Raw genomic sequence first — 22,629 nt, forward strand, 5'->3', positions numbered from 1 at the left:
TGAGTGTATGTTTGTGTGTGTGTAAGCTGCCTCCTCTCGTGTTGATGACGACTGACTGCCACAGAGTCTGACGGTGAACAAACGGGAGACCGAAAACAAACACTCCTCCAGGAAAAACCGGGAAAAAAAGAAAAAAGAAGCAGTGACCTGTCCTGTCCGAGCTACCACCGGGTCGGTCCGTTAAAGATGAGCCTGCCTCGGCCGGACGAGTTCAAGCCTCCTCCGGAGTGCCCGGTCTTCGAGCCCAGCTGGGAAGAATTTAGAGATCCGTTTGCCTTCATCAATAAGATCCGTCCCATCGCCGAAAAAACTGGCATTTGCAAAGTCCGACCGCCTCCGGTGAGTGTGATTAAAGACGATTAAACGGTACACCGACGCGGATGCTGAGTTAGTCCACCGTTAAGACCGCTGTAGATGGACCAAGCGCACGGGATTTAAAGGGACTGTTCAACATGGCGGATACACGGCTATGTTCATTCTTTGTGCTGCCACAGCTAGCAGGCTCTCGTTTATAATTACATAAGGCGTTACCGCGCTGTGTTTTTGGTCGACTTTGGTGTGGCTCGCAGCAATATAGATGCGCCAGTGTGTTTACAAGTGGATAATAGTCGTGGTCCACCGTGTGTCAACAAAGTCTCGCTGGTCCCGGTCCGGTCATTGAGCCACTTAGCTAGTAGTAGGCTAACACAAGCTAACAGCTCACCAAGCAACCTGTCATAATTTAGCACACGGCTTTGACATAGCTGGCTATGCGGAAGCCATTCTGCTGCGTAGAAGATGATTATAAGATAAACAATTATGTTAACTCGCATTCTTACTTGTTGTGTTTAAGTTTTATGTCCTTTTAAAAATCATGCAGTTGGTGTTAATTATGGATTATTTGTTGGAAGAGCATCATTGGGTCATTCAGTGTACTTGAGCCCTGTGTGATCCATCACTTCTCGGTCAACTGGCAATTTCTAATGAACATCGTGAGGAAGTGTGTATTTATTTCATGGAGGACATAAATGTTCCCTTTCATAGTTTGGAGTGTCAGACAAATTACCCCCAAGAATGTGACTAGAAGTACAATGGGGTATTTATTCACAAAGACCACTGTTATTGTTAAATAAGAAGTTATGACGTTTCAAGTAAGTTTAGTAGTTTCCCCCGCCATAGTACACAACATTACACTTGCATGGTAGTAATAAAATTTTCTTGCAAGATGAGCCACTGTTCATGTATGAGCCTGTGTTGTAGGGTGTTGTCCTCCATGTTGGCTTTGTGGTAAGCTGGTGAGTGAGTCTTCCATCTGGCCATTTTGTGTGCCAGTGGGGGATGTTGGCTACTGACTTTAAACAAGAACTTGGGTCCCTGGTTGTTTTGATAGGGTTTTGCCATTGTTTATGCTTCGCTGTGTGTTGTATTGACACAGATATTGATTGGTGTTGTGAGTTATAAACTGAAAAGGATCACTGTGTCCTTTCAGTATCAGCAGGCCTTGCTTTTTTAATGCCAAACATCACTTTACAAACCTGAAACTGTGTAGCCATTTGTCTCTTTTATCTAACTAATTTAGTTTAAGTTAAGTCTCCGAGGGTAAAGAAAACAAAAATTTCAAAAAGTTTGGGTCCATGCTTTTAAAAACAATTGTCACAAGGGGACCATCTTGAGAGGCAAGACAAATAGTCTCTGTAATATAATTATCAATGCAAGAATGAAAATTTAAAAAATGCCAACTTCATAAAAAGATGATATGAAGACCCTCATGTGCCATCATGTGTATGTCTGTTGCTGTTTAGGGTTGGCAGCCTCCGTTCGCTTGCGATGTTGACAGACTTCACTTTGTTCCTCGGATCCAGAGGCTCAATGAACTGGAGGTGAGATTTGTTAGTCAGATTATACCAGTGGTAATTTGACTATAACTATGTTTGTGTGTCGCTACACTAAAATTATACATTACATTGCTATGTTTTTACTTCATTAGTGTAATTGCTCACCAATGAATTTAGACTGGAAATTGCCATGCATAATTGTTATTTAATCCAAGCTTTTAATTACACTGAAGGTGCATTTATTTATGTAAAATGTACACTACCCCGTGCTCTTGGATACATATCAGCCTGTTAAGATTTTATTTTCCCTAGTAATTGTCCTTGTCTCGGTTGATTTCCTTGATTATACATTTTTTTTGTAGCTGACTGTTGTCTATTCTGATATATTCTTTTTTCCAGGCACAGACCAGAGTAAAGCTCAACTTCTTGGACCAGATTGCCAAATTTTGGGATTTGCAGGGATGTGTGCTGAAGATTCCTCATGTAGAGAGGAAGATTTTGGATTTATATAAGCTTAATAAGGTTGATAATTAATGTCACTGCACATTATTTATAGATATACATGTATATATTTTTAAAAATGCAATTAAACTCACAACATTAACTCATTGTCGTTTCAGCTGGTAGCAGACGAGGGTGGATTTGACATTGTCTGTCGGGACAGGAGATGGACCAAGATTGCACTACAAATGGGCTTTGCCCCTGGTAAAGCTGTTGGCTCACACCTGCGAGGGCATTATGAGAAAATTCTCTATCCCTACAACCTGTTTCAGAGTGGAGCAAACCTCCTGGTGAGTTTGACACGTGCATCATTATGACAGTGTATCTTGTTCCTGAAGATACACACAAAGCCACGCTGTCACACATGAAACCGTGTGTGGCTCTTCTGTAAACAAAGCCCTAATAATGCTTATCCATAACGTTTATTACCACCAAGTCTTTAATTTTACAGTCAAAGTTGAATTACATTTATTATGCTAAAACAACTCTGTTTCCCTTCAAGATTTGAAGGGAACGTGGATTACATTAAGACTATATAGATGAATGGTAACAAATGCAGTATTAGGGCGTGCATGTACTGTGTTGGGGAAGATAGAAGTTTGTTTTCTATACAGTATCTTTTCTGGGTGTTTTTTATTTGTTTTTTTTTTTTTGGAGAAGTTAACTCTGTTGTCTGACTAAAATAAAAAGTGAAATTATTATCTGGTGTCTAGCCATGTAATTTATTATTTTGTACCCTAATATTCATAACATTTTGCAAGAGAGCTTATCCAAGGTCCTTGGATTGGTACTGTGTGACCTGTTGGACAGGTCACTCTAAATTGTTTAATTACCCAAGCTCTCTCTTGCCTCAGGCACCAGAGCTAGCTTCCAAACTGATGCGTTTGGAGGCTGATCCCGAACTTGAAAAGGTATGTTTGTGTCATGATTGGAGGCCACTCTGCCTCACAATGAACAAAATGCATGTTTGTCTATGGCTGGGCACCATACTTTGTTTACAGCTTATTGTTGTTATATTTGCAGACGTAATATTTTGAATTGAACCCTTCTTAGAACAACCATCAGCCAGTTTTACAGCTAAATTATCACCTCAAACAAGTGACCCTCACCTACAACTTACACTTAACTGTATCTTGGCACAATATCATTCTTTTGTTTCTGTGAAAGGCAGCAGTCAGCAATTAGGTGCTAATTACAAATCAGTTCAAATATAGAGATATAAAAAATGTGATCTCTCCTGTCGTTCTCAAGCGCTACTATAATTAATTAAACTTCCAACTAACATGAAACTTCTGAAATTCATTACCTGTGCACCCTTCCCTCAGCTCAAATCTGTCTTTCATCTTCTAATTTGGCATGTTCCTCCTTAGTTTCTGCACTCCCCATTTGGGGTGACAAAGTGGAACTAACCACATCCTCCACATCCCTTTCTGGCCTCTTTTGTCCTCTGGCTGTTAAAATAATGTTAATACCAAATACTGTCTTTCATGGAGTATGTTCCAGTCTCTCATGTCATGTTTGGTAGCTGCTGATACTTCCTAGTTATTCTAACAAATTGTCCTTACATATTTTATTACCACTGGGAAGTAATAATCATATAAAGAGATCATTTTAGAATGTAGGCTATGACACTTCCTGCTCACACTTCCTGTTTTAGACACTTAAATCTATCATGTCAGTGTTTAGGTATTCAAATTTAAAGTTGAATCTGCTATAACATTCCAGTTACTCATCACTACCTTTGAGCATACAGGTATTTCCAGTTAGGCACACAAATGCTTGTAACAGCCAGTGAGCTGTGCTTTTAACTGGCACACTATTTCCTTCAGTGTGTTCAGAAGCCAGTCCAGTCAGTTGAGAGTCCAGGAAGCACGGACATTAAGGAGCACAAGCTGCAGGACCAGGCTCAGAGGCAGCCTCCCCAGACGCCAGACACTTGCCCCACTGCTCGCAGAGCCAAGCGTATGAAGTGTGAGGTGGGTATCGCTGAAGAGCGCCACAAACACCTGACAAGAACTGTCCATTCTTCACTGTTCTCCACATATTGCCACACCCACATCACTATTTTAATAGTTTTAAAGTGGTGGGGCTTTCACGTCTCACTTTTTTTGTAGGCAACCTGTGTTAAGACTGAACCAAGTGAGCCCAGCGAGAGCAAGCCGAACCTGAGGCGGAGGATGGGTTCTTTAGTCGCCAAGCAAGAACCAGGTCAGGCTCCCCATCCCAGGGTGCTAACACTTTAAGCCTCCCTATCTAGCATTTATGAGCAGTATATAAAAATGGTATAAATAGTTTATAACAAACTATAATGTAGTTAGAAGCATATTGTTTCCATTCATGTATTTTTCAACAGTTGTAACTCCTCCTTGGGCACCTATGAATGGAGACTGGTGTATAAACAGATAATGAATGTCAACTCAATATAATAATGTAATATGAAAATGTAATAATATAAAACATGTTTTCATAGGAGAAGTTATAATTGTTGACAAATCTTGCACGTTAGTAAACTTAGAAATGTTCTTATAGCCCTGTACACCTATGTTATAGTGTAATAAACCATTTAGTACATTTTTATATTCTGTTTATAAATGCACAATGGTGGAAGGGTTAAAGCCAAGTGTATTTACTGTAGAAGTTCCTAGTAAAGTGTGCATTAAAGTGCTACGCTTGGTCATAGTGTTAGTAAGGTTTCCTGTTGTCTTGCAGAAAAAGAGATTCCCATTCCAGTGAAACAGGAACCAGTTGAAAGTAAGGAACCAATAATTGAAGCTGATAAATCCAAGTCACGGTACAAGAAATTCATCCCTCCTGTTCCCGCGAGTCCAGTGAGTAGAAATGTCTTTTATCTCTTTGGATGAGCTGTACCTGCATGAGATATTAAATATCTTGATCAGAAATTAATAGGCTAGTCAGTTTAAAGCATCACTAGAAGTCCAAGCTCATGTGTTTTATTTGTTCATTGTTTATTGTGTAAAAAATAAGTGGAAAATGTTTTGAAAAAAGTTTGAACTATTGCATAACACTAGAAATAAACTATGAAGAAACAAAATTGGAAAATTAGACCCCATTTACACTTGATATCAGATCACAGAAAAGCTAAGTGTAAATGCATCCAAGAAACATTCATGACGGATTGAAATCTGATTCTAGCAAATGTTGAAAAGATGTAAATGCGTCTCTCCATATGTAAGCTTTACTCCTCCCATAGTGCGATTATGTCTGTAAGCAGTCTGTGGAAATAGTAATTTGCTGTCTGACTTCCTTAACACATCTATGGTCTGTTTCCTTTGTCCTTGTGATAAAAACCCAACTAAAGTTCTACAAAAAATGCACTGAAATTAGCTGTTTGTTCTCTGTCTCATTAAAGCAACAAGGAAAAACGGCTCCAGGGATTTCTACAAATACGTTCAAATACAAGGTGATCAGGCCAACAGAGACGCATATGTATAAATGTAAATTAAAGTGTTTTAAACCTCATTTGGATTTTATCTTTATGCAACATACTTAGAATGACAAGTGTAGGTGGGGCCTCACATTAGACAACACTTCCAAGAATATGTTTCACTTGCACTTTGAAGCTCTTTTAAATATACATAATCCATTTGGTGTGAGTTAGTTTGTGTTGTTTTTCATGCCTGTCTTGAAGCTACTTTTGTTAGTAGTCATGGCTCTGAAACAGATTTCATTACAAACTTCCCCTTTTGTTCTCCAGGTGGATCTGGTTGTGTGTCTGGTGTGTGGCAGTGGGGGAGAAGAAGACCGTCTGTTGCTGTGTGACGGCTGTGACGACAGCTACCACACCTTCTGCCTGATCCCTCCTCTGCACGACGTCCCCAGAGGAGACTGGAGGTGCCCCAAGTGTCTGGCTCAGGTGAAGATAAGCCGCAAAGTCTGATTAGCAAGTTTTCAAAACTTCAAGTTTCTCTGCTCCTAAAAGATACTAACATTAAAAAAGGGGGAATATAGAAATGGCTTCGAAATACATTAAACAGATTTGTTCAATGATTTTTGTTGTATCTTCCCCGTAGGAATGCAGCAAACCTCATGAGGCGTTCGGCTTTGAACAAGCATACAGAGACTATTCCCTGCGTGCATTTGGGCAAATGGCTGATGCGTTCAAATCAGATTATTTCAACATGCCAGTTCATGTAAGTACAAAACTTTTCAGAATAAATCTGTCCGTCTCTCTTTCTGTGAGTTTAATGTTGTTGTTTGTTTTTTTTCATGTATTTGTTACAGATGGTACCCACAGAGCTGGTGGAGAAAGAGTTCTGGCGTTTGGTGGGAGCCATTGACGAGGATGTTACCGTAGAATATGGAGCAGATATTGCCTCAAAGGAGTTTGGGAGCGGATTCCCCATTCCGAATGGAAAATTTAAGGTTTCCCCAGCTGATGAGGTATGGCCCGTGAAACGAGCCTCTTATTGCCATAGATTTTTTTCCAGTAGTTAATAAACAACGAACCCATGATTTCACTCTTTAACTCTTAATATAACCCTGTCCCTGACAACCGTCATGTCACTCATTCATATCACATCTGTCTGTGTTAGCAAGATAGCCAGCTAGGCAGTTTTAGTTCAGTCGGTAATGTAGCACATTGGAAGGTCAAAGCACATCTTTGTCATCATTCAGCATTTCCCTTAGGATTTACAGGAGCTTATTTATAGGTCTTTATATTCTTAGTGTTAATTTCTAGACAATGTATATGTTAAATTATTTAACATGTTAAAGAATATTTAACTTTAATATTCTTTATTATAGTAATTTGTTTAGGAAAGCAGCCTTGTGAGTACTTTTGCAAAGTCACATCAGCACAATCCGAATAAAGAAGGGAAATTATCATTCCATCTCAAAAAATCACTGTCGGCCGGCATATGGGTAATATTTCACCACAAAATCTGTAACTTTCTCAAAAATCTCTATCCATGGAAAGAAATTAGTTATATTATTAGGAAAGAATGTTATATACTGCTGGGACGCCTTATACAAAGTGATATATTAATAAATAATTCTAGGTCGTTTCATCCCTGCTTGTTTTCCATCATACCTTTATACTTTGGCCAGTATGATCATGAAACAGGTATTAACTTGTGTTCTATAAGGTATTAAGAAGGTCTTAAAATGTCCTAAATTGAACTTGGTTAACACTCCTGAATGCCTGTGTGGTAGCTGTATCCGACCATATCAGATAGCATCAGCCTAATGTAAAAAGTGAAATGAACAGTATATTACAGAGTAATTGTTGTTATTAAACTCTGAATGTTGCCTGTCTTGCAGAAATACCTCAAGTGTGGCTGGAACCTGAACAACCTGGCGATGATGAACCCTTCTGTACTGACTCATGTGACAGCTGACATCTGTGGCATGACACTGCCTTGGCTTTATGTTGGCATGTGCTTCTCCTCCTTCTGCTGGCACATTGAGGATCACTGGAGCTACTCTATCAACTACCTGCACTGGTACTTAAGAAGAGCAGTCTGCTCTTACTAAAGCTCTGCTAACTTAAGGACTTTTCTTAATGATTGCAAAGAGATTATTTATGGTGGCATGTGGTGGTAAATTTCAGGACAAGACTGTGTTATGTTTGTTTGATATCAACCTAAATCTTATGTTTGTAATCTACAAGGGGGGAACCCAAAACCTGGTACGGAGCCCCTGGTTTTGCTGCAGAACAGCTGGAGGAAGTGATGAGGAAACTGGCCCCGGAGCTGTTTGAGTCTCAGCCTGACCTGCTGCACCAGCTGGTCACTATCATGAACCCTAACACCCTAATGGCCCACGGAGTCCCAGTACGTGTTTATGTAGCTTCTATTATCTATTACACTATCTGCTATCCTCAGTAATGCACAGCTTGCGGTTTTATGAATTAGCAGCTGCTCTCTCAAACAGGAATCATCTTCTTGTGTCTCGTCTTTCAGATTTACAGAACAAACCAGTGTGCTGGTGAGTTTGTCATCACTTTCCCTAGATCCTACCACAGCGGATTCAATCAGGGCTTCAACTTCGCTGAGGCAGTCAACTTCTGCACTGTGGACTGGGTATGCATCACTTTATTTGTGTTGTTCCAAACAGCTCATCTTGTTGTAAAAGTAATCAAAATACTTTTTCATTCATTAATGCATGAATTGGCAGCACTTCTAAAAGAGAGAGAACTCATTTTAAAGTATTCTTTCATTGTTATTTGTTATTGATTTTTCAACAGTATTTCACAAAAAACATTAATGGTTCCCAACCAACAAACCATAAGTGCTGTCAAACGCCTTCAATGTGAAGTGTTTTCGATTTTATTTGATGTAGGGCTGCAACTAGCAATTATTTTCACTATCAATTAATCTACAGATTGTTTTCCTCGATTCATTTGGTCTTTAAAATAGTGAAATATGCACATCATGAGTTTCCAGACCCTATAGACCTTTTCAAACATAACAGAACCCAAAGATGTTCAATTTACTATCATAGAAGAATAAGAAGTCCCAATCACATTGAGACGCTGGAACCAGTGACACAGAAGAATCAATAATCAAAATTGTTGCAGATTAATTTTCTGTAAGTTTCATGCATTAGCTGCTCCTGTCACGTTGTATTTTTTTTTTAACTGTCCTTACAACCCATTTCTTTCCTTTCCATAACTCCAGATACCTCTCGGCAGGCAATGCGTTGAACACTATCGTTCGCTGCATCGGTACAATGTGTTCTCCCACGATGAGATGGTGTGCATCATGGCCTCGAAAGCAGACACACTCGATGTGGTCCTGGCATCCGCTGTCCATAAGGACATGGTTGCCATGATCCAAGAAGAGCAGGAACTGAGGGATAAAGTGAAGAAAATGGTAGGATAGTCCTCATTGTCATGTGATTACACCATTGTATTGTGCAGAATATTTATGTTCAGGTACTCTGTTATCTTGCACCTGGCCTACATATAGACAGAATGTGCACACAAGTACATTTATGCAGAATAATATTTCTTCTCAGTGTGTAAAAATCTGTAACAGCGCCTCAGTGCAAGGTTCCAGGCTTTCTTTACAATTACGTGTTAAACATGTAAACGAGAGATCACGTTCACAAACAAATTTGCGGTGTCGCTCCCTATTTGGATTTGCTTTTTACACCTTTGATGTTGTCTCAACACCCTCAGGGTGTGTTACATTGCAAGGAAGCACAATACGATAACCTCCAGGATGATGAGCGGCAGTGTGCCAAGTGCAGGACCACCTGCTACCTGTCTGCCATCACCTGTCCCTGTAGCCCAGGAGTACTTGTTTGTCTGTACCACATCAACGACCTGTGCTCCTGCCCCTTCACCAACTACACACTGAAGTAAGTCCCTCTGGAGCTGATTCACAGGCAGTTAACAGGCTTTGTACACAAAAGATCAGAGCACACGGTATCTGTGAGATCTATGTTGTCTATGTCTGCAAAAATATATTTAAAATTCCTCCTGAAGTAGATTTGTTTGTCCTATTATTGCTGTGTACCTAATAAATTCAGTATTCTGTTTGCTCCTGCAGTTACAGATACACACTGGACGACCTGTTCCCCATGATGAATGCTGTGAAGCAGCGAGCTGAACTGTATGATAATTGGGCCTCTCTTGTGACAGAAACTCTAGAGGCTAAACTGGAAAAAAAGAAAGGTAAGCAGCAAACGTATATAAGAAAACACAGCATTAAAGGACCATACTAGTGGTTTCAGCCACATAAATACTATCTGCTTTACACCGTCCGTTGGTGCCAGTCATTTCCCAAAGCATGCAGCCATGCTTTAGCAAATTGTTAAAAATTTCTAAATGAAATGTTCAGGTGATCCACCCACCTTAAAATTCAATACTTCTCTCGCCAAACTATGTTTATAATTCAAAGTAATTATGATGTTTTATCCTCTGACTAATTGCCATGTTGTAGATATATAAGTTAGCAGGACAGATGTTCAGCTCACAAGCCATTCTGATTGGACTTAGTGGCTTCCATGAAGCTCACCACGTTTCTCACAAAAATTCACATTGTAGCTTGAAGGGATGAACAACTGTTCTATGTACATACCACAACACAGTGACGGAACAAGTCTTAAGATCAGCAGGCACACTCTTGCATTCTTTAGGTGCATAAATACTGTATGCCATCTCACCAGACTTTGAAAGTGCTCTAGGCACATGGAGGAGATTTCCAGGTTATAAACAGCAAGTCAAAGATGTACTGTAGAGCCTGACCAGCAAGTGCTTTGTAAACCAAAAGGGGGGTTTAGAACTGAATTCAAAATGTCCCAGTCATGGTAGCAAAAACACTTGCATAGTTAGAGTGTTTTGGTTGATCCCATGATGTTGCCACCGTGTGTCCCCTCTTCTTTCACTTTCCCTGTCTCACTCTGCTCACGTGTGCACCATTTCCCCCAAGGTATACTGTGGCTCAAACTGATATGGCACAAGAGTTGCTCTGTAGAAAGTGTAAATGTCTTCTAGTCAGAGGACATTTCCTTGTGAAAGCATCACTACTTTGCAGAGTTCTTTGTTGGGTTACTTCATTGTGTTCACTAACTAACTACTATGTGGGTCCTCCAGCCATGGCCATATAATGATAGCATACATGGATTTCATGTACAGGAATAGTATGTTTATGTGCTGTTCTGTAGCAAATACTCTAAAGTCAGCAAAATAATTTTCATAGACCATTTTTTACACCTAGTTTTTGAGTTACCAAACATCCTTGCTTATGGATGACATGCTGCTGTTGTTAGCACATGGATGCACCACAAGGAAAGACTCACAGATGACTCTCCCATTTTATCACTATTAAAACTCAAAACTTAAGTAAGTTTAACAAAAACAGTGCAAACTACTGTTTCATAATGATGATTTGGTTTTGATAGATCACTAACATGAATTGAAAGCAATGGGCCCCAGGAATGTAGGAAAAACATATTTAAAAATGAGTACGCCACTTGCATGATTTGGAAACACGACAAAACGACACAATCACTGTGGCCAAAAATGATGAAAAACAAGTAGATGCAATGTGTAAACTGTGAATGTTTCTTTGTGTCAGACTGTGATTGACCAGATGTTCTCTCCTCAGGCCTGCCAGTGTTTCGCTCCCTTCTTGCGGAATCAGAGTCCAAGCTGTTCCCCGACAATGACCTGCTGCGTCGGCTACGTCTGGTCACACAAGATGCAGAGAAGTGTGCCACAGTGGCACAGCAGCTATTAAATGGCAAGAGGCAGACCAGGTAGGGTAAATATACTGCATGAGCTAGGTTTATGGATTAGTTGTCTTCACATTCCTTACAAGTCAGGTAATAGTGCCTTAATGGGGTACCTTTTCTGTAATTCATTGGACCCTCTCCCCTAGGTATCGATGTGGTAATGGGAAATCATGCAGCCAGCTAACTGTGGAGGAGCTGCGTTCATTTGTGAGGCAGCTGTATAACCTCTCCTGCAGTCTCCCCCAAGCCCCCAAGTTGAAGGTAAGCTGCATCCTGTGATTTTTACCACAGAAAATGAATTTAAACTGAGGCTAGGCAGACACTGAATGTTTTTGTTAGTCTTGTATGTTCTTTCAACCTAATACTTCACTTACTAATCAGCAAGAACCTGCTACTTTTATGCTTACACTGTACAGATTAACTGACCGGCCACAGTCACTGCAAAGTTCACTTTTATATCGCCGGAGTCTCAGTCAAGACCACAGTTTTAGCCACAACATGTAAAATACTTCTCCAGTGATACTTAAAAAAGCTCACAGTATATATCAAAGCCAGATCGTTCAAGCAAGTAATTTGGCGTTGTGACCCTCTTAAACTGAATGTCTAACGAAAGCCAACCTGGCAGAAATGTGGCCTGATGCAGAAAGTAGTTGGAGGCGACCAATTTAATGTTAAAATTGGGCTTAAAGGATAGATTCACAATAGTAAAGGGCCCATGTGGACCGTGAAACAGTTTTTGCATGCTGTAATCATTCCTTCTGTTCATACTAGCCATTAAAAGGTCCATTCCTGTGTTGGAGGACAAAATCCACAGTTCTTGTTCTGTGCAAAAACATTTTAAAATATGAGGCTTTAGCAGTCTGACTTTAAACAAATCAAGTGGTTATCTTCCAAAGTTACAGTATTTTTAGAACCAAATTCTCCAAGATTGCGTTTCCTTGTTCCTTGCTGCAGTGGAGGGACAGTACCACTATGAGGAAATTTCACACTAACAACACTGTAACTTTGGAAGATATTCACTTGATTTGTTTAACCCAGACTCATTACCATTATAGATCTCCAGCCAGTATGTGAAAAAATGAACGATTACAACAAGCAAAACTGTTTCAGTGTTCACACGGGCACCTGTCTATTGTTTTAAGACATTCTTGAAAAATTGTGAACCTATCCTTTAATCCATACAGTGTCTGCTCAGCTTTAGACAATTACGTAGTTTGGGATATAATATAATACAGAATCAGGTGTGCAAAAGCATTAACTGGGACTACCTGTATGTTTGAATTCGTGCCTTTCATTAGGAACTCTTGAACCGCATCGAAGACTTCCAGCAGCACAGTGAGAAGGTCTTGGCAGATGAAGTTCCCAGCGTCGCCGAGATCCAGAGCCTGTTAGATGTCAGCTTTGACTTTGACGTGGAGCTGCCTGAGCTGCCCTGCCTGAGAGGGAGGCTGGAACAGGCACGCTGGCTCGAGGGGGTGCAGCAGGCCAGCGCTCAGCCAGCCACCCTGACTCTGGAGACCATGAGGAGACTCATCGACCAGGGAGTCGGCCTGTCGCCTCATCCGTCCGTGGAGAAAGCCATGGCCCGCCTGCAGGAGCTTCTCACTGTGTCCGAGCACTGGGAGGACAAGGCGAGCAGTCTCCTGAAAGCCAGGTGAGGGCAGCACTGTCTGATCCATGATGACGTTAGCATCGAAGCCACAGGGAGGGAAAAACATCCAAAGCATCAACGGGAAGACGTTGTGATAGGTTGTAAAATAGTGGCTTTAATCTAAAAAAACTAAACATTTTGTATTATGTATAATAGCTGTAACTTTCTGTCCTGGTATTTGCACTGATTGTAAGTGAATAATGTAATATTACATCAGTGCTCCTGATTTTGCTTCATTTTAATTACAGCTAGTGCAAAATGCTGCCGCTAGAATATTCAACAAGATCAACAAAAAGTGAGCATCATATTTAGTTCTGCCCTCATTCCATTGGTACTCAGTGCTGTTCAGTATTAACTGTCACACATGCTTTTCAAAGGCTTTAATGGCATGGCTGGCAGGAATGTGCATCTTTTCTTTCCATTATCAGAAAAACTAATTTCAAGTCAGGGCTCTAAATTTTTACATTTTTTTAAAAAATTGTTATGTTCCTTCACCATGCTTAGTTTTCTGCAGCTTTGAATTTTGGGTTTCACAGTATTAAAAATTAATGTTTATAATTAAAATAATAATAAGTATTTTCTAGTGTTTTGCCCAAGATGTTAAGAGATAAGTTATGTTCCATGTAATTATTCATGTTTTTTACAGTCATTGTTGGCTTTAAATTTTTCTGTATACAGGATATTTTGAGCATTTTCAAAGTGTTGGTTGGAAAAAATAATAATAATTTCAGACAGCTTCCTGTGAAGATGTCGGATGAAAATGCCCTGACAATTCTTGTTATAGTGAGTTATTTACTTTGTAGATATGCAGGTTGTGTCCCGAGTTTATTACCTACAGAATATCATTTGTGTGTTTTGTCTGCCCTCTAGACCACCACACTCCATAGAGACTCTTAGTGCTGCTGCTGAAAAGACATCTGGCATCCCCGCTTACCTCCCAAACTGTCTCCTCCTGAAAGATACCATCAGAAAAGCCAGAGAGTGGCTTCAAGAAGCCGAGGAGCTTCAGGTTAGGACACGATTGACATTTCGTGACTAGGAAAGGAGGTTATCAATGGCTATTATTCTCTGTGTGAGTTAATTTTTCTCTGATTGAAATAACCTGCTTTTTTCAGGCCAGTGGTGGCTTACCGATGATGAACAGCCTCTCTGACATGGTGCTTAGAGGACAAGCCATTCAAGTCCACCTGGAGCCTTTAGACAGGCTGGAGTCTTTAATGGTAGAAGTGCAAGAATGGAAAGAATCTGCAGCTACAACCTTCCTTCACAGAGACTCGACCCATACCTTACTGGAGGTAAAATCCCACAAATTATTTAAAATGAATAATATGCCCATGAGATGATCAGAGTTCAGCTCACTCACTCCGTATGTCAACTGGATGAACGTTTGGCCTCCTTTTTACCATCCACTGGAAATGTTTCAGAAGTGGAGCATCTGTTCTTCAGCTGCCACATTTCTAATACCAACATTTTTCATGTTTTACAAGAATATTAAATGCATGTGTGCAGCTCATTTACATGTGGTAACAGAAGCTTCATGACTGTACTTTTAGAAGACAACTGGACTTTCTCCATAATTACTGAATAAGATGTTATAAAACCAAAGGCAACCTGTATTTATGTTTATTTTGCCAGACAATAATAAAATAAGGAGTTGTATAATCTATGAACCATGATTACATCAATATTTCTTACTCGTTCCTTTGTCTTACAACAGGAACAGACAAGTATTTAAATGAAAGCAAATAAGTCACGAGTTGTGTATCACAACAAAGTGTTGATCATCACAGAGAGCAGGAAGGGACAAAATGGAAGTCTTCCTCCTTCCCCCCTCTCTTTTTTTCCTTCTTTTCTGCCTCTCTCACTAATTACAAACACAAACAATAGTTCTGTTGTATATGTGTAAAGACAAACTCACTCAAAAAAGTTATAATTTCAATGTTGATTTTAAGCCTATTGCCAATAAATACAGGCATTTATGTATATTTACAACTGAATTTCATGTTTCTGCAGAGTAGTAGAAAAAAACCCGTGGACGGTGGCCTTTACTCCTCTGTGCCAGTCATTACAAAAGCCTGACAGTTATTTTGTTCATCCCAGGTCCTGTGTCCAAGATGTGAAGTTGGAAATGTAGGTTCTCCAAAGAGGAAGCCCAAGAAAGGGAAAGAATCGCCTAAAAGTAACAAAAAGAAAACACCAAGGCTCAACACTCTCAGTGAAGTGGAAAAAGCGCTTTCAGAGACCAAGGATTCTACCTCTGCCGTAAGTGTAGTATTTCTAAGAGTTGCCTACAAAGATAATGTGTTAGGGACTGTGGGACTTTCAGGCAATGGTCTGACTGAGTCTGTTTAATCCACCAGATGGCAACTCTGGAGGAGCTGCGGGTGAGGGAGATGGAGGCTTTCTCTAATCTCAGGGCAGCAAATGAGTCAAAGCTCCTTCCCACAGCAGACTGCATGGACTTGAAGGTGTGTGTCTGTCAGATGGCGCCCATGGGTGCGATGCTACAGTGTGAACTCTGCAGGGATGCCTTCCATAGCGTGTGTGTCAGAGACGCGTCAGACTCCTGCGAAACACAGCCGTGGCTCTGTCCACAGTGCCAGCGATCAGAAAGGCCCCCCTTAAACAAAGTCCTCTCACTGCTGGCATCGCTGCGGCACACAGGGGTGCGCCTGCCAGAGGGCGATGCACTGCACTATCTGGTTGAGAGGACAGTTGACTGGCAGCAGAGAGCACAGCAGATTTCACAGTCTTGTAACTTGCCAGAACTGGAAGAGAGACCAGGAACTCCCCCCACCTTAACCCGCTGGGCATCAAGCAGCCACGACGCTCACAACAACACTCAGGTCTTTCTTCATCTCCTTGTGCCACTTTCTGTAGCAGTTATAAAAGTTTATGCAGGTGTTAAGTTTGGGATTTGGTGTTTTTGCTACAGGCTCCTTGTTTGACTCCAGAGTGGAATAGGACAAGCCATACTCAGACAGTATTCTACACCGAGCAGAGATGCATCCCGCTGCAGGGTCAGTGTCATCTTATTCTAAACTGTGAAGAAACCTGTTTCTGTACATTGTTCATTATAGATTCTTATGTTTATGTTTTGGGTATTGTTCTGTGCGACAGGCTTGAGTCGGGATCTGGAGGAGCTCATGGTGGAGGGGCTCCTTCTGCAGGTGTCTCTGCCAGAGATTCAGAGCCTTTACCATGTTTTATTAGACAGAGCCAACAGCCAGCACACAAACAGATGCATGTCGCCACCACAGGACAAATCCGCTGACTGTGACACACACATGCAGTTTAACTCTCAGGGAAAAAGTCAGCCACTGGACCAGGTACAAACTTTCACCACCAACCTATTTGATTAAAGAACTCCTCAAAATTGCCTCAGTATCAGTTTTAATTTGGGTTTTTATTTTCAGGATGACGCCAATGATGTGAGGGAAACTATGAGTGGCTCAGAAAAGAAAGCAAAGCGACATCTGGAGAGGGAAGGTGTCGTCGCAGAGGGCAGGGGGAAGCCCAGAAAACACTCTCACAAAAGACAAAAGATGAATAAAAAGAACCTGCAGCGCAGACCAGCCTCGACCTCGTCATCTCCACGCTCTGATTTCTCCCAGTCTGACGACTCAGATGAGGAAATGGCTGTGTGTCCGGCAGAGAGGTGTCAGCTGCCAGAGGGAGATGAGGTGAGAACATTGCTATAATCAATATTGTTATCTTAACAATGGATCACATGACTACTTATATGTGAAAGGTGTTGCTCACACTGAAGGACCCACAGAGAACTGGCACCCAACTGCTCCCCTTAGCTCCACAGAGCGTTTCAGTACATTTAAGCTCATTGGTTTGATTTTCTGACTCCAAAACTTCACTGTTTGGTTCACTCTCACATCTCTCATCGCCTCAGGAGTGGGTCGAGAGTAAAAGAGTTTCTGCTGCAACCGAATTGGCCAAAATCTGTAATTACAGGTTTAATGTGAAATCATATTCTTGGTGGAAACAACATGTGCGTGTGTTTTCCTGCAGGTGCATTGGGTCCAGTGTGACGGCAGCTGTAACCAGTGGTTCCACCAGGTCTGCGTCGGTGTTACAGCCGAGATGGCAGAGAAGGAGGACTACATTTGTGTCAGGTGTACACTGAACGATGGACACATGAGAAAATGAAGAGAAAGTAAGAGAATTTTCTGAAGGACAGCTGAAGAGGTCTACCTGTCGTCAGTACGTTTATTCGAGCCACCAGTCTGGATGTGTCACTGATCCTGTACCCCCCTCACCCCTGTCCTGTCTGTCCGACCCTTTTGTAACAACGGTGCTATCTCCTCTTTGACTTGTTGTCCAGAACTATGTTTAGTTATAATTGTTTTTGTATTTTTACATATATATATTATATTATATATATATATATATATTTCTTTCTTCTTATGAATTGTTTGTGCTTGTCTAAATGGAAAAAAAAAACACAGGATGTGAAGTGTGCTGCATGGGATTCCATTACATCGGTGACAAGGAGTCTTACAACATGATGCTCCCAGAAAAGATGGTTAATCAAGGGTTAATATTATCTCTGGAACCTCCTTGCATGTTAAACCAGAGCTAAGGGGACAGAAGTTAAGGTTTTCATCCACTATCCCCACCCCCTTAAAAAATGACTATTACAATTTTTTTCTTTGAAATCCAGTGTTTAGTACATGCATCTTAATATAATTATTCCCTTTTTTTTGTAGAATAGGTTTATTTATCTGAGCAATAATTTTTGTCTGAATTGACTTAAATGGCTTGATCTCCGCTGAGTTGTTGTTGGTGCGTTAGCGATGGTGTGATGTACAGAAAGCTACACAGACAGGTGGGTTACAGCTGTGGAGAGGCAATGTCGCGGGATACTGCTGACATGCACCACCACAGCATGTAACCCAGCAAAGGATACTGTGTGAAGGGGTAGCTGAAGATGTTACAAGTTTATATTGTGGAATAAAGCCCTTTTGTTCTATGGAGAAGTCTCGTCCTTTCACTTGAACACGAAAGTAGAAAGAAACCACTAGATGTCCTCCCAAAGTTCATCTCAGCTAATTTTTTATAATTTATATCTGGTGTACATTTACCACATTTATTGCATTACAGTGTTTTTGTTGGTAACCCAAATTTTGACCGTAAAGGAGCAAGATTATTTACTTTGATTTCTTCCTGCGGGTGTGAGTAGATTGACAGTAGCCAGGGACTAATGGCAAAAATATTAAACTCTCAGTGAAAACTTAACTTTGAAGCATAAAGTTGAGTGTAATGAATTCTTCTTCAGGATTTAACAAGTAGATTTCACAGCTCACATAACAAGAATTAATGACTTTAAAGACCTGTTTTGCTGACTGTGGGGTCACAACCATCATTATTTTTCCACTCCAACTTCAAATGAAATTATAAATCAATATATATTTTAGCAGCTAAAGCTCAGCATGCTTTTATGACATATTATTTAAAGATTTCAGGCAGTCTGAATGCTCCACAGTGCGCAGTAAACCATAGACCTGCTCTTCAAAAATGTAATGTAAAGACGAAGTGGAAGCTAATGAAAGCAGGAAATGCCAGTAGGAGATCATCAGTGTGTGACCATGAAGGATCTATGGCAAGATTGAAAAATACATCCCATTTACCATGTCTGCTCCATTCTTCAAAGCTGGCTGTTGAAAAGCCGCCATGGCCAGTGAGTGCAGAATAAAATGATTATCAGCTGTAGTCAGGATGACTTAATAATTGTTCTGATGTGTCAGTAACTCTTATCAGTCTATAAGTAAGCTTTATTCGGTGTATTTTGGTGGCTACAGAATTGAGACAACCACAATTCTTGTTTAGAAGTATGCTGGATCAGATGCCATTGATGTACTTCACAGTGAGCTCTTAGTTGTGTTTTTTGCATTTGTCTTCTAGGTCTTTCTAGGTCTGGGTTTTTTTTTTGTATTAGATCTCACCAAGACAAACATTGAGCAACACCTGCAGCTGCTGAAAGGGACTCTGAGTAAAGAAAGTGATGTGTCAGCGAGATTAAAATAAGTCAAATCAGTTCCTTCAACATATGGAGGTTTTTCCTGCTTCATCAAAACAGCCGCCAAACATAAACCGTGTTTTGTTTTTTGAATAATGTAATGATGATCACTTCAGTGTTCTTTCCTGGTAATTGAAATAAAGCTTTTAATAAATCCAGTGTTAGACATTTCCTATATGTGAAGTCTTTGTATTTGGGGGAAATGTCCTTGTCTAATAGCAGAGTGAAGCTCAGGGAATTAAACGGCTCATACAACTTCTAATGTGAAGACAAATTAAATTCCTTTAGAGGAAGCTGCTGCCAAACCACAGAGCCTTTTAAGGACTAGATATACAAAGAACATTCAGCAGCCTTGTACATCTTCACTTGTAAACTGTATTCCTCTGCAGCAGCTAGTCTTTAGTGCACTGACCCACACAATATGTTCACAGACCATTTTAGTTTTTGAGTATTTTTACATTGTTGTATTGGTGCTTTTTCAGTAAAGGATCTGAATACCTTTTCCACCGCCGCCAGTAACTCCAACAACAAAGTTCGTAAGAAACAGTCCGAGTGAACCCATTAGGCTCAGTCCTGCCTTAAATTCTCCTCACAAAACAGCTGCAGGATGTCAAGAAAAGAGAAATGACACATCAATGAGACACCTGCTGTCTGGTGGACAATCTGGGTGTGTTTCTGCTCCTTGAACATCAGACCTTTCTTTCCCTTAAAGGCCTCTCTTGTTTCCATTTTGCAAAAAATAAAAAGTAGATTGGCAGATGTGATATTATTTCATAATGTGATATATAATGAGTGTTAGGCTGTGGCTGGGGTTTTTGGACTCAAATGCAGTATCAGACTCAGAGACACAGAGTAGGTGAACGAAACAGGATTTATTGACGATATGCTGGAAGTCAGAGGCTGGGTTAGAGAGTGGGGGATCCAGGCTGGGAATTCGGGAATGGGGAAAGTCCGTGGGGCATGGGCCCATAGTCTCGGGCGCACTTGAGCAGGAGTGGAATTGTTGCAGGGGATGGACCAGGCGGGGATATCTGCGGCACAGAAGAACAGTATTAGTAGGGAACAGGTACAAGAACTAGAACTTAAGTAAAGAACGGCTTGAACGAGACTGACTGGGAACGAGAGTCTACGATCTGGCGCTGAGTGGAAGCAAGGACCAGGTATAAAAGGCAGAGCATAATGAGGCTGATGGCTGGCAGCTGGTGACAGGCTCCTCCACTCCTGCAAGAAGGGAACACACACACACACACACACACACACACACACACTACCCGGGAACAGTGGACCTAACAATGTGGAGTATTAGGCTATAACATGGGGGCCTGAAAATGTGGCACATGTTAAATCATGACGTGAATTGGATTCATTTCATCATTACACATTGTGACTACAAATAAATGAATTAAAACTGAATCTGAAATATGTTGTTACTGATTTGGTGTGAAAGGTCAACTCTTGGAGCAAGAAGTGACTTGTAAGGATTTTATAACAGTACATTTAGTGGATCCTTTTCATTTCATATACACTATGTATTGTCTGTTGATGTCTCTTTTATTTGCAGTGGTGGAAGATGTATTCAGATCCTGTACTTAAGAAAAGTAGAAATACCATAGTCCTGAATTCCAAACATATTATCTGCTAATGTAATTAAAGGATCCAAAGTAAAAGTATTTAATATGCAGAAACACTCTTTCCTTTCTGTGTATTATGAATAATACAGTCATAATATTACTTATCATTGTAATTTGTTAATATGTAGCAAATTGTAGGTACTTTACACTTCTGGTTAATTTAATAATAAAGCACTGCATCATATTTACATGCTATGTTATACATGTAAATGTATGAATCTAAGTAAAGTATATGTACCTCAAAATTGTACTTGAGTGCAGTTTATTTGTAAGTTTGACCTAAAGCTGAGTCACCAATGTTGCACTGAATGTACAAATAAGAACAAACATGCATGGGTGTGTTTCTTTTTAAGGTAATCTCTGGTTTGTATAATGAGGTCGAAGGACAAAATGCCATAAGGTCTCTTTGTAGGACGATACTATATTCTGTGTGTGTGTGTGTGTGTGTGTGTATATATATACATTTACATTACTCACAATATAATTTTACAGTTGTCATTTAGTAGTTTATGACAATGACTGTGGTAATAACTCTTTAATCTGTTTGTTTAGAACATGGGCAGGAACCTTTTGTTAGAGTAACATAGCAACACTGTCCCCAGTAGACAATACATCAAATAATATTTGCAGTCATAAGTCATCTGAGGATGCACAGCCTCTTGTCTGTCCTGAACTCCATATTTAGACTGTGTAATGAGGAAGATATGCAGTAAGAGTAACTCATCGAGTCCATTTAGTCACTGGACTGTGACCATCTGGGCGTCTTTCTCTTTCATGTGGGCCTTTGTCTCTGCAGACACACAATGACAGAGAAAGATGTAAATACAAAGTGGATGACTGAAGGAACTAAAGGAAACTAAAGGAAACATTTAGATGTTACCAATAATATGACACACCTACATTAAGTAAATGATCAGGAACAAAAGTTGTGTTAGATAACAAACCAAAGAGAGTCTTGTGTATATACCAAGACTCTGTTTGGTTGGTTGTCTTTGGTTGTTGGTGTGTCATATTATTGGTAGCATCTAAATGATTCCTTCAGTCATCCACTTTGTATTTACATCTTTCTCTGTCATTGTGTGTCTACTGCCATGTTAGCAGCTCTGTGGGTCTGTACTCAAATGGACTGCACTTCTATAGGACTTTCTAGTCTTCCAACACTAGACTACATGTCACACCCATACACACATTAACTAAGCAGACTAACATTCAGACACACACTGACACCCATCAGTATGGGGTTCAGTGTCCTCCCCAACTGGACATGTAGAGGAGGTGGGGCTCGAACCCTCAACCTTCTGATTAGTGGACGACCCACTCCAGAGGAAAAGTCAGGGGATCTCCAAAAATGTTAGGATTCATTGTCTGATAACCTTGAAATGTCCATACCAAATTTGATGGCAGTCCATCCAGTCCATCCAGTACATGTTGAGATATTGTATGTGCTTCACTGGACAAATGAAAACTTTTAACCTGCTCATAGCGCTAGTGGAAAAGTCAGGGGATAACCAAAATCAGTAGGCTTCATCTTCCAGGGAACGTGACTGTCTGTGCAAAACTCCAAATCCAACCATGACAGCCCTGAGTTGACTGAATTATAGATATTATTAATATTATTCAGTGAGCGTGTGTGTTGTTTACTCATGAACCTCTCAGGTGAATAAACTGAAACAGAAAGGCAATATGGAAGGTGACTCAACTCTCTACCGGCATTTTGTTGCTACCAAAACATAGGTGAGACAGATGTGTAATGACACAGGTGTGCTACCTTCAACACCAGATCATCACCTAAGTCTGTGT

The 22,629-nt window shown here is 40.5% G+C and overlaps 1 protein-coding gene across 4 annotated transcripts; it reads left to right on the forward strand.

The window, feature by feature from the left end:
- kdm5bb (lysine (K)-specific demethylase 5Bb) lies at positions 1-18,155 on the forward strand. Of its 4 annotated transcripts, XM_038721985.1 has the most exons (29): positions 1-339; positions 1,782-1,859; positions 2,214-2,336; positions 2,435-2,605; positions 3,170-3,226; positions 4,145-4,291; positions 4,430-4,523; positions 5,025-5,143; positions 5,686-5,736; positions 6,031-6,189; positions 6,347-6,466; positions 6,558-6,716; positions 7,596-7,777; positions 7,945-8,107; positions 8,237-8,356; positions 8,954-9,148; positions 9,457-9,638; positions 9,830-9,954; positions 11,390-11,540; positions 11,663-11,777; positions 12,815-13,170; positions 14,038-14,176; positions 14,283-14,462; positions 15,268-15,429; positions 15,528-16,013; positions 16,103-16,187; positions 16,288-16,496; positions 16,584-16,850; positions 17,191-18,155. In XM_038721985.1, exons 1-29 carry the CDS (start codon positions 187-189, stop codon positions 17,326-17,328), a joined length of 4,686 nt encoding a protein of 1,561 aa, XP_038577913.1. In that variant the 5' UTR covers positions 1-186; the 3' UTR covers positions 17,329-18,155. The 4 variants fall into 4 exon arrangements, with proteins under 4 accessions (XP_038577913.1, XP_038577914.1, XP_038577915.1 ...); XM_038721986.1 differs by lacking the exon at positions 5,686-5,736; XM_038721987.1 differs by lacking the exon at positions 3,170-3,226.
- Positions 18,156-22,629: the final 4,474 nt, after the last annotated feature.

Source organism: Micropterus salmoides, unplaced genomic scaffold, assembly GCF_014851395.1.
Source record: "Micropterus salmoides isolate LMB-PRFRI ecotype aquatic unplaced genomic scaffold, ASM1485139v1 Ms_hic_scaffold_16, whole genome shotgun sequence".
Taxonomy (NCBI): Eukaryota; Metazoa; Chordata; class Actinopteri; order Centrarchiformes; family Centrarchidae; genus Micropterus; species Micropterus salmoides.